Source organism: Equus asinus, chromosome 30 (genome assembly GCF_041296235.1).
Source record: "Equus asinus isolate D_3611 breed Donkey chromosome 30, EquAss-T2T_v2, whole genome shotgun sequence".
NCBI classification, from domain to species: Eukaryota; Metazoa; Chordata; class Mammalia; order Perissodactyla; family Equidae; genus Equus; species Equus asinus.
Genome location: NC_091819.1, coordinates 20266367 through 20279227, shown reverse-complemented (window position 1 = coordinate 20279227; position 12861 = coordinate 20266367). Strand labels below are relative to the sequence as shown.

The 12861-nt window shown below is 45.4% G+C and overlaps 1 protein-coding gene across 7 annotated transcripts in view; it reads left to right on the top strand.

The window, feature by feature from the left end:
- TLR5 (toll like receptor 5) overlaps positions 1-12861 on the top strand; it is a 50443-nt gene that overhangs the window by 24881 nt on the left and 12701 nt on the right. For 3 of the 7 annotated variants that reach the window (XM_044762842.2, XM_014838733.3, XM_014838735.3), the window contains one exon: positions 1-4164. In XM_044762842.2, coding sequence (XP_044618777.2) covers positions 5-2584 — 2580 coding nt within the window. In that variant the 5' untranslated portion in view covers positions 1-4 and the 3' untranslated portion in view covers positions 2585-4164. Of the gene's footprint in view, positions 4166-9537; positions 9597-12861 lie in introns of those variants that run through there. The other 4 variants (XR_011499373.1, XR_011499374.1, XM_070501462.1 and 1 more) reach the window with 2 other exon arrangements.

Genomic DNA, 12861 nt, shown 5'->3' with positions numbered 1-12861 from the left:
GATCATGGGCGATCACCTCGACCTTCTCTTAGGAATGGTGCTCGTGGCCAGTCCTGTGCTTGGAATTTCTTCCTGCTTCTCTAATGGCCGGATGGCCTTGTATCGTTTCTGCAACCTCACCCAGGTCCCCCAGGTCCCCAACACTACTGAGAGACTCCTGCTAAGCTTCAACTATATCAAGACCATCACAACCGCATCGTTCCCCTTCCTGGAGCAGCTGCAGCTGCTGGAGCTCGGGACTCAGTTTACCCCCTTCACGATTGACAAAGAAGCCTTCAGAAACCTGCCCAATCTTAGAATCTTGGACCTGGGCCACAGTCGGATAGACTTCTTGCATCCAGACGCTTTTCAGGGGCTGCCCCATCTGTTTGAACTCAGACTCTTTTCCTGTGGTCTCTCTGATGCTGTGTTGAAAGATGGTTATTTCAGAAACTTAGAGTCTTTAACTCGCTTGGACCTATCCATAAATCAGATTAGTGGTCTCTCCCTTCATCCTTCATTCTTGGAATTGAATTCCCTGAAGTCCATTGATTTTTCCTCCAACAAAATACCCATTGTATGTGAGGGTGAGCTCGAGCCCCTCCGGGGAAAAACACTGTCCTTTTTAAGCCTTGCTAATAATAACCTGTACAGCAGGGTCTCCGTGGACTGGAAGAAGTGTAAGAACCCCTTCAGAAACATGGTCCTGGAAACCCTAGATGTTTCTGGCAATGGCTGGACCGCGAACATCATAGGAAACTTTAGCAATGCCATCAATGGAAGCCAGATTTTCTCTCTGGTTATTACCTACCACATTATGGGTTCTGGGTTTGGCTTCCATAACGTCAAAGATCCTGACTGGAGCACATTCTCTGGCCTGGCCAGAAGCTCGGTGATACACCTGGACCTTTCACAAGGGTATATCTTCTCCTTGAACTTCCGAGTCTTTGAGAGCCTCAAGGAGCTGAAGGTTCTGAACCTTGCCCACAACAAGATAAACAAGATTGCAAATGAAGCATTTTATGGACTCGACAACCTCCAGCTTCTCAATATGTCAGGTAACCTTCTGGGGGAACTTTATGATTCTAACTTTGATGGACTACCTAAGGTGGCCTATATCGATCTGCAAAAGAATCACATTGGGATCATTCAGGACAAAACATTCAGATTCCTGAAAAAATTACACACCTTGGATCTTCGGGATAATGCTCTTAAAAGAATTGATTTTATTCCCAGCATTCCTAATATCTTCTTGGGCGGCAATAAACTGGTGACTTTGCCAAACATCACACTTACCGCCAACTTCATCCACTTATCAGAGAACAGGCTAGAAGATCTGGGTGATCTCTACTTCCTCCTCCAGGTACCTCAACTCCAGATTCTCATTTTAAATCAAAATCGCTTTTCTTCCTGTAAATCAGCTCATGCTTCTTCAAAGAATCTCAGCTTAGAACAGCTTTTCCTTGGAGAAAATATGTTGCAACTTGCCTGGGAAGCTGGGGTCTGCTGGGATATTTTTAAGGAGCTTTTCCATCTACAAGTCCTGTATTTGAATAATAACTACCTGAATTTCCTTCCACCAGGAGTGTTTAGCGATCTGACTGCATTAAGGAGCCTCAGCCTCAGTTTCAACAGGCTGATGGCTCTTTCTCCTGGTGACTTACCTGCTAATTTAGAGATCCTTTATATATCCAGAAACCAGCTCCTATCTCCTGATCCTGGTTTATTCACGTCACTTGGAGCTGTGGACATAACTCATAACAAGTTCATCTGTGAGTGTGAACTTGGCGCCTTCATCAGTTGGCTCAATCAAACCAATGTCACTATACTTGGGTCTCAAGCAGACATATACTGCATGTACCCCAACTCGCTCTCTGGGGCTCCCCTCTACTCTGTTTCCGTGGAGGGTTGTGATGAAGAAGAAATCTTAAAGTCCCTTCAGTTTTCCCTTTTCATTTTATTCACTGTCACGTTGACTCTGTTCCTCATGGCCGTCCTCATTGTCACAAAGTTCCGGGGATTTTGTTTCACTAGTTACATGACAGCCCAGAGACTGGTGTTCAAGGACCGTCATACCAGGGGAAGAGAATCGGATATGTACAAATACGATGCCTATTTATGCTTCAGTAGCAAAGACTTTGAATGGGTGCAAAATGCTTTGCTTAAACACCTGGATGCTCAGTACAGCAACCAAAACATATTTAAGCTGTGTTTTGAAGAAAGAGACTTTGTGCCAGGGGAAAATCACATCGCCAACATCCAGGATGCCGTGTGGAACAGCAGAAAGATTGTCTGTCTTGTGAGCAGACACTTCCTTAGAGACGGGTGGTGCCTCGAAGCCTTCAGTTATGCCCAGAGCAGGTGCTTGTCTGACCTCAACAGTGCCCTCATCGTGGTGGTGGTCGGGTCGCTGTCCCAGTACCAGCTGATGAAGCATCAGTCCATCAGAGGATTCGTACAGACCCAGCAGTACTTGAAGTGGCCTGAGGATCTCCAGGATGTCGGCTGGTTTCTCAAAAAACTCTCCCAACACATACTAAAGAAAGAAAAGAGAACGAAGAAAGACAATAACACTCCGTTGCAAACTCTAGCAACCATCCCCTAGTCAGAGGAGCAGTTTCAACTTATCTCAAGCCAAGAAAACTCTTCACTTTGTACTTGCACTAAGTTATCATTTTGAGGTCCTTTTTGGAGGTTTTTCTTCCTACTCTGAAAACTACATAAATCTCTTGATTTTCATAGCAACTCGATGCTTTGTCTCACTGACCTCCAAGTGGACAGTAATAGATCTAGAAAATTGCAGCTGCCCCTGGAGGTTCCCACTCTCCATTGATTTCCTTTCAGACCCGATAATACTGTCCCCTCCTGTTGCATCGACTATGGAATATATCCTAGTCGGAAGGGCACCTTGAGACAAGTTACAGATGGCTGACACCCTTTCTCCAGCATCAGTTCCAGAATGGGCTGGCCAATGATTCTGAGAGCTCTGTGCTTTGCAGAAGAACACTAAGTAGAAAACAAAGAGAAAAGAGTGGTGTTTCCTTCTTCCACCATGGGAACAGGGCCATTGCTGGGTTCAGGTCACGCTCAGCCTCAGGGTGAGAGGTGGCCCCAAAGAAGCCAGGATGAGCATAACTAGATCTCTTGTGCTCATGCTGCTCTTCCCGTGCTTGCCTTCTGGGTCTAACCCTAATGGGTCATGAACATTCTTTTTTGCATGCAACCTTTGTTTCAGCCTGGCCTTTATTTCAGCCTGGCCTTCAAGAACTTCCATGATTTAGCACCAACCTATTCCAGCTTTGTTCTCCCCCCCACCCCATCTCGTTTATCACCCACTCAGGCTGTTGCAGAAAGAACTTGAACTTTGGACACACATCCTGGTTTGAGTGCTGATTCTGCTGCTCATTTGCTATGTAACCTCGAGCATGTTGCACACCGTTGTGGGGCCTCAGTGTTCTCGTCTGTAGACATAATATCTACCTCATACAGTTGCCATGAAAATGAAATTGGCCAAGGATGTCAGGCTTCTTAGTTGTCTAATGGCCATGAGAGGGTGCACACAAGGAAGGGCCTTCTGGAGGCAGTTGAAAATTCTGTAAGTTGTATTTTTTTATCTTAAAATAAATCTATATGTATTTTGCATTGTTTCTCTTTTTTTCATACTTATGTTAATATAGAAATATTTTGCTGCAAAGGTATTAAGAATAATTAAACCAAGGAAGGTGTGCCAAAATTACCCCATGGCTTCCCATACAACCTCCTCCGAATCCACCCTAGCCCCAGGTCAGTTGCTCAACACTCCAAAAGGTGTCTCCCTTCCCCTCACTGCGCCCCCCCAATCCTCACTCCTCCAGAACACTCACTCACACACACACTCACTCACACACACACACATGCACACACTGCTGTTGCATCCCAGCCTCTTCATGTCCCCTCTGATCCACAAGACCAAGCTCGCCCTGCACCCATTGTTCTTTATTCTTTGAACAATGCCTGCGCCCATTAGCATTGTTCTTATGCACAGCATACCCCAGTCTACCCCTTCCTTCTGGAATGTTCTCCCATCTCTGCACATCCATCTGACATGATCTTCAAAATCCAGCCCACCAAATCCATTCCTGGGATGCCTCCAACCCAAAGTCCTCTTCCCTTTTGTGCAAACTCTTTGCACTCTATCTGTTCTTTTAAAACAAGCACTTACTACTTCCTGCCCCCTTTAGAGTTGTGAGCCTGTCTGGCCGCTCACCCCTCTGGACTATAAGCCCCACGAGGAAAGACCCTTTCCTCTGTGTTCCACCCTCACTGGCCATTTCAGATCACGTATGGTTTTGGGACCACACGAGAGTTTCCCATACTTCTTGTCCATGCTTCTTCCTCCCCCTGGAATTTCTTCTCCCCATGCCCACCCCTATCTGCCTGGTGAATTTGCTAGCATGACTCCCATTCTTCGTGACACCACAGATTTCTGTCACTGATATATAACTGTGTTTTGCCAGTGCATTTATGGGTGTGTAGTGGACTACGTAGACTGAGAGCCCTGATGGCAGGGACCTTGTTCATCTTTGTAACCTAAGCCCAGTAAGGTGTTTGGCCCATAGTATGTGCTTAATAAATGCATGGTGAACAGATGAGGTGCATTGCAAAGCCCAGACTCCCTAGTGTCAATGCCTCCTCCTATTAGATGCTCCTGGGAGGGGTAGGGCAGGGCCTAGGGAGAGCGGGATGTCCACACAGGTGCTGAATGGTGAGCTGAAGGGGCAGGAGACCACAGGACCTAAGAAACCACTGAACTTTGTGTCAAATGATGGGGCATAGTATGGGGCTCCTAGGTAGAGGGACAGTCTCAACCTAGACTAGCAGCCGGAAGTCAGGCTAGAATAGAGGGAGAGAGGGATGGAGGAATGGGGGGAGGGAGGATGCAAGGATGGAGGGATGGAGGAATGGGGGGTGGGGGATGGAAGGATGGGGGATGGGGAGATGAGGGGATGGGGAAATGGGAGGATGGAGGGATGGGGGGATAGAGGGATGGAGGAATGGGGGATGGAGGGATGGAGGAATGGGGGATGGGGGATGGGGGATGGAGGGATGGGGGATGGGGAGATGAGGGGATGGGGAAATGGGAGGATGGAGGGATGGGGGGATAGAGGGATGGAGGAATGGGGGATGGAGGGATGGAGGGATGGAGGAATGGGGGATGGGGGATGGGGGATGGAGGGATGGGGGATGGGGGATGGAGGGATGGGGGATGGGGAGATGAGGGGATGGGGGATGGAGGGATGGGGGATGGGGAGATGAGGGGATGGGGAAATGGGAGGATGGAGGGATGGGGGGATAGAGGGATGGAGGAATGGGGGGATGGGGGGATGTAGGGATGGAGGGATGGGGGATGGAAGGATGGGGGATAGAGGGATGGAGGGATGGGGGATAGAGGGATGGAGGGATGGGGGATGGGGGAATGGGGGATAGAGGGATGGAGGAATGGGGGATGGGGGAATGGGGGATAGAGGGATGGAGGAATGGGGGATGGAGGGATGGGGGATGGGGAGATGGGAGGATGGAAGAGCGGGGGATGGGGGTGGAGGGATGGGGGATAGAGGGATGGAGGAATGGGGGGATGGGGGGATGCAGGGATGGAGGGATGGGGGATGGGGAAATGGGGGGATTGAGGGATTGGGGATGAGGAGATGGGAGGATGGAAGAGGCGGGTATGGGGGTGGAGGGATGGGGGATGGAGGGATGGGGGATGAGGAGATGGGAGGATGGAAGAGGCGGGGATGGGGGCAGAGGGATGGGGGATGGGGGAATGGGGAAGGAAAACACGTGAAGAAGGTTGTCTTGAACCTTGTACTAAGAAATACAGTAAAACAAAACAAGAACAACAAAATTTTGCTGCCAGTAACAGTTATAACCACAATTCAAGAAGACTGTAGAAAGGCCACTTTGTCTCAGGGTGGTCTTTCCTGTCCCACATGCTCGCCAGCCATGGTTCTCCCCAAGCCCCTGGAGCACAGGCCCCGCAGCCGTGACACTGATGAAGTCTCCCCAGCAGAACCTCCTGTAAGAACAGGACTCCTGAGGACAAGAGTTCTCCAGTCCTGGCTGGGGGCTCAGGGAGGTGGCGCTGCACCAGGTATCCCCCATGCTTTGGGGGACTGTCACTATGACCAAACCAAACCTGGAACATGTAAAAGGACAAGTGTACGTGTATTTATAGGAACAATTATTTGGAACACAGATAGCTTGACATGTGAAAGGAATCTATCTTTTCTAATCCCCTTATTTAAAAACCCAAACAGCAGGTAATTTTCCTAATGAAAAAACACCTTTTGACATTTCTGTACAAAGTTTATGGGGGACCCATTCGCTTCATATATCCCAGCCACTGTAGAATTCAGTGTGCCACTCTTTATTCCAAAACTGTTTTCCAGCAAAGACCCAAAACTTTCTTAAATCCTTTTCATTTGTCTTCTCCTCTATCACCAGGCCCAGCAATTGCAATTCTTTTTGAGACCATTTTTCCAAGTCTCAATTCACAAGAGTTGCTGCGTAGGTGGCAAGAGAAAAGACTAGCAGCGCCATGTTGAGATGTGGGTCCTGGGTGGTCAGCTGAGATGCTCCTTGCTAAGCCACTGCTCCTGCAGTCCACTTCGCAGCAATTCAAAGTCAGGCCTCAGTCAATGGATAAATTTCATACAGCGTGGTCCTTCAGGGTCACTCCTAAATAGGAGGAACTGCTACCATTCAAGAATGGCGAGAGCCTGCTGTATTTGAAATTGAGACTGTTCTGGAAAATCTAGAATATTATTTGGAGCTGTTGAAGACTTCAAAGAGTTTCCCACTCATCACTCCAAATACAGCTGACTTTGAAAATTTCTTGTCAACTTCATGAATCTGCAGTGAATGATATTTTAGATAGTCTTGAAATAATATAAAGTAACTATAGCTGAAAGTTTGAAATTATGAAATAACTGTTTCAGGAGGATAGGAGAATATGGATGAGAAGTGTCAGGCAGTTAAATGTTCATCTACCACAATAATAAATCAATATAAAGTGTCTAGAATTTTAAATCAAGAAATAGCATTCTGAGTGTATGTTTAGAAATATGGAAATTCCAGAAGAAAGAACGAGGCAATTTAATGGCGATCGCCTGAGGGAATTCTGCCCAGTTCTTCCATTGGGATCATCTAGAAAAGCTGGAGAAACTATTTTTTTTTAATCTATTTAAAGGAGTTGGAGAGCCCACAAGGCGGTAAATAGGGCCAAGATCCAAGAGAAGAAGGAACTCAAGAGCATTTAAATTAAGACCTTCTATTTGTCAAGAAAGACCATCAGTGAGTAAAAAGGCAAACCATGATATGGAAGAATTTTAATACATACATCCAAAAAGAACTCATGGCCAAAATATGAAAGAACTCCTGGAAATCAATGAAAAAAAGACAACGCAAAAGAAAAATCGACAAGAGATTTAAGAATTTCACAAAAGGATCTCCAATGGTCCACAAACAAATTAGAAGACATTCAACCTCCTTTAGTCATCAGGGAAATGCAAATTAAAACCACATTGTGATACCACTACGCACCCACCAGAAGAGCTAAAATTAAGATGACTGACAGTTCCAAGTATTGACAAGGACGTGGAGCAATTGAAACTCTCATGCGTTATTGGTGAGAATATAAATTGGTATACTTTGAAAGCAGTGTGTCATTATCTACTAAAGTTGAATCCACATGTGCACAATGATGCTGCACTTCTGCTTATAGGTATATACACATCAGAAATCCATGCGCATGTGCACCAGAAGACAAAAATGTTTATGGCAGCATTATTTCTAATAGCCAACATTGGAAACAACCCACATGTCCGTCAACCATAAAATGGATAAATGCACTGGGGTGCTTGAAACCTCCATAGAAACGGCAATTCACCAATTATAGCTACATGCAACAACGTGAGTGAATCTCACAAAAATGTTAAAGAAGCAAGGCGTAACTGTTATACACTGAGTGGTTCCATTTTTAGAAATTTCAAAAAGGCAAAACTCATGAATGATGATAATGAGGATAATGGTTACCTTTGGGGAGAAAGGTGGGGCGTGTTGGAAGGGGGCTTCTGAAACACTGGTTATGTTCCATTTCTTGACCTGGGGTGTGATGACATGGGTGTGCCCACTTTGTGACAATACATTTTATCTGTACCAATTAATTTGTTCACTTTTCTGTATAGTGTTATTCTTTAATTTAAAAAAATGTTTAAGAAGCAGGCAGATTTTTTTTATCGAGTTCATAATAGTTTACATCATTGTGAAATTTCAGTTGCACATTATTTCTTGTCTGTCACCACGTAAGTTCTCCCCTTCACCCCCTGTGCCCACCCCGCCACCTCCCTTCCCCTGGTAACCACTGAACTGTTTTCTTTGTCCATGTGTTTGTTTATATTCCACATATGAGTGAAATCGTGTGGTGTTTGTCTTTCTCAGTCTGGCTTATTTCACTTAGCATAATTCCTTCCAGGTCCTTCCATGTTGTTGCAAATGGGATGATTTCGTCTTTTCTTATGTATGAGTAGTGTTCCATTGTATATAAATCTACCATATCTTCTTTATCCAATCATCCGTTGATGGGCACTTGGATTGTTTCCATGTCTTGGCTATTATGAACAGTGCTGCAATGAACATAGGGGTGCATATGTTACTTTGGATTGTTGATTTCAAGTTGTTTGGGTTGATACCCAGTAGTGGGATAGCTGGGTCATATGGTAGTTCTATTTTTAGTTTTTTGAGGAATCTCCATACTGTTTTCCATAGTGGCTGCACCAGTTTGCATTCCCACTAGCAGTGTATGAGGGTTCCCTTCTCTCCACACCCTCTCCAACATTTGTTATTTTTAGTCTTGGTGATTATAGGCGTTTTAACAGGCGTGAGGTGGTATCTTAGTGTAGTTTCGATTTGCATTTCAAGAAGCAGGCAGTTTTTTTGGTTACAGGAATAGAAGACATTTGTAGACCAATTCATGTAACACTAATGGGACATCCTTCCCCAAATACCTTACATTTGTTAGGAATGGCCTCTGGTCTAAATGTGTTTCCTTGTTCAGCCCCAACCCAAGGAAACACACAAGTGATTGTGCTCGGGGCCTGGGGAGATGGCAGGGTCTGCGGTGGGACAGCGGACTGCAAGCTTTCATTCTGAGTCTTTGGTATTATTTAATGTTTAACTCTGTGCATGCATTTTATTAATAATACTTTAATGTAGATGACATAGATATTCAGTATATACATACACAAAATGGAGATGATAAGTTGGCCGTGGCAGAAGACAGAGAAAATAGAATGAGCCAGAATTTTAAATTAAACCACCACCAAAGAAAAACAGTGTTATTTCAACAGGTGACCATGCATGTGAATGATATGTATAAAGTTTTGCTTGATTTCATTTTTCTTAAGATTAAAGACATGTTTAATCTGTTTTACTTAGCAATTAAAGATTTTATTTCTCCATGGCCACAGTAAATTCCATTTACATGGACTTTTTAAGAAGTTAAACATTTTTATTTTACAGACAATTCCAGGGGACGAACTTGCTAGGCTCCTGTGGTCCTCTCAGGCACCACGGCCCAGGTGAGTATGACAAGGCGTCTTTATTCCTCAAACCTGGGGACCTGATCCAACAGGCTGGAAATTGTGTTTCTTTTCCCAGCGCAGGCGCTTCACCTCCGAGGGCCCCTGTTTTCCTTTCTCCTCCCCAGGAAGGTCACCTCACTGAGACGTGATAAAAATCAATGACATCGTGTCTCACCGGGGCCCCAGCCCCTTCAGGAAGCAGGTGCTCTGGCAGAGGGAGGCTGGGACATTTTTCTGCTGCACTGACCCAGGTTTGCCACTCAGGCAACCCTCAGGGCTTAACACTGGAGGCTGCTTTCATGGTTTTTCCAGTGACCTTGGCGGTGAATCGGCTGCCAGCTCTTTCCCCAGCTGCAGCTGTGTTATGGGGCCAGCATCTTCCAGACCCACAGGTCGTACCAAGCCTGGAGGGATTTGTAAAAATAAGTCACTAGTGTTTCTGTGTGCTGGTCCATGTGAAAACAAGAGAACCATTTTGGAGAGGGAGCCCGGAGTCACCACTGGTGCTTCTAAGGAGGACCTTAAGGCTTAGGCCTCCAACAATGGAGGAAAGGTTGGGGTGGGAGTCACGTGCTGATGAAGGCGCTGCCTCTAGCCTTGTTCAGGCTGCAGCCCCCAAATGAGCATGAGGCAGGAGTTCCCCAGCTAGCATCTTCCCCAGCTAGAAAACACTCTGGGCTCGGAATTGAAAGACTTCAGTTGTAGTCCTAGGTATCTGTGTGCTGTTTAACTGCTTGGAGCTTCAGGTTTTGGGTTTTTGTTGCTGTTGTTGATGTCCCTCCAGGATTAAAAATGTAGAAACAAGTATCATAGTTCAAATGCACATTAACACCTGCTGGGTGCATAGAGGCGGAGCTGTGTTGGGTCCATTGATCATCTAGGTTTCCCAGGGTTCCTTGGGTCTGCCTTCTGTTCCTCTGGTCTGGACACGCCACTCCTTGTCCATGGGGTGAAACAGACCTCTTTGGAGGTCTAGGCAATGCCTCTGGAAATCTGAGAAGGAAATCCCTGAACTAGGTTTGTTTGTTTGAACATACAAAATGGATCCCAAGTGTATACTTCAAAGCATTTTAAAGTTGTCTACACCCACGTAATCACTACCACAATCAAGATAAAGAGTGTTTCCATCACTCTGGAAAGCTCCCTCTTGCTCTTTTCCCACCAATACCTGCCCCGCCCCAACTCAGATTTCCATCAACAAGGATTAATTTTGCCTGTTCTAGACCTTCATGGAAATAGAATAATTCAACCAATCTTTTGCCTCTGGCTTCTTTTACTTTTCATTTTTTGAGATTCTTCAAGATGTTGTGTCTATCAGTGGTTTCTTCCTTTTCATTGCATCGTGTGGAATTACTACAATTTATTTATCCAGTCTCCTGTTGAGGTTTGTTGTTTCCAGTTACGAGCTACTACACATAAAGCTCGCCGTGGACATCCTTTTACAAATGTTTTTGTGGACGTGTTTCATTTCTCTTGGGTAAATATCTAGGAGTAAAATCTCCAGGTTGTAGGGTAAGCCCATGTTTTACTTTGAAAGAAACTGCCAAGCAGTTTTCCAAAAATGGTTGTAACATTTTACACTTCTGCCAACCAGGTATGAGGTTCCAGTTGCTTCCCGTCCTTGCCAGCACTTGGTGTGGTCAGCATTTTGCACGCTAGCCTTTCCAGTAGCTGTGCAGTTCTATGTCGTAGTGATTTTCATTTGCATTTTCCTAATAACGGAAACAGTTATGCATTGCTTAACGATGTGAGAAATGTGTGATTGGGCAATTTTGTCCTTATGTGAACATCATAGAATATACTTACACAAACCTAGATGGTATAGCCTATTACACACCCAGGCAGTATGGTACTAATCTTACGGGACCACCATCATGTATGCGGTCCACCATTGACCGAAATGTCATTATATAGTGTGTAACTCTATATTGAATTCCTTTCACATGCTTGTTACCCATTTACATATATTCTTTTATGAACTGTCTGTTCAAGTCTTGTGTCCATCTTAAATGGGTTATCTTTTTGTCATTGATTTGCAGGCATGTTTATTCTAGATACAAGTCTTCATCAGACATATATATTACCAATATTTTCTCACAGGTTTCAGCTTCCTCTTCATTTTAATAACAGTGTCTTTAACAGGCAAAAACTCTTCATTCTGATGAAGTCCAACTTATCATTTTATTTTATGGTGTTCTTGTGTTCTGCCTAAGAAATGTTTCCTATACCAAAGTCATAAGAATATTCCTCTGTTTTCTTCTAGAGGCTTTCTAGTTTTAGCTCTAATATTTAAATCAATGATCCCCACGCTGCTTTGGGGGCTAAATGGCCAACCTTAGGAGCTGTTCTATCATAAGACTGCACCTAGCGGAAGGGAACGCTAGGCACCAAGGGGTTTCCTCTTTGCCTCCTGAACCTTCTTCCTTCTGAAGAAGAGGGAAGAGTTAGAAGCTGTAGCCTCAGGCTAAAAGTAAAGGGTGAAAACTGCTGGAAGCATCTTTGGTAAGCAAATGGACTGTCTCTGCCAAGAAAGAGGAGAAGAAGCAACACTTGTTGGCGCCTTCCATTGCCAGGCGCCATGGTAGGGAGTTTACCTAAATCGTCTCATCTAAGCCACAACAAATGAGGCTAGGAGTGGGCACATCCCCACTCATTGATCCCCAGTCATTGCACGGTCTTCCACTCCTTTACAGAGAACAAGACTCAGGTGCAGAGTTAGGAAGGTTAAGCAACTTGCCAGCTGGTGAGTGATTCAAATCTGGGTTTTTCTGACTCTTTCCTCTTCCTTACTCCGCCACTGAAGTGGCCCTGTCTCTGCCTGCCGTGGCTGACTCAGAGGCTGCTGTCTTTGCTGGGATCTGCCTTGTTCTTTCCTCGCTGCTGGATCACTATCGCCCAGCCCCAGCAAACTACCAGCGGACCCCTGCTCCCGGAGCAGGTCGTAAGACTCTTCTCGTTGCAGGTTTGCTCTTTCTCTCTTGTTTCTGTGAGGACTCAATGAGAAAACAGAAGCCACTCTATGTATTCCAGGTATTCACCATTTTAATTTAGAGAATTAAGAGCATAGTAAACTATCGGAAGACCCAGGAGAGTGAATGAAGGTCAGGGAAGCCGACACCAAAGGTCTCAGCCTGCAACACGCAAGCAACGGACCCCAAGAGTCACATGAGTGTCTAGAGCCTCCAGGGAGCTCCCACCAGCTCCCTGTGCAGCAGTAAAGGGATGGTTCTCAAGAGCACTGCAGAAGACATCCTGAATCTCA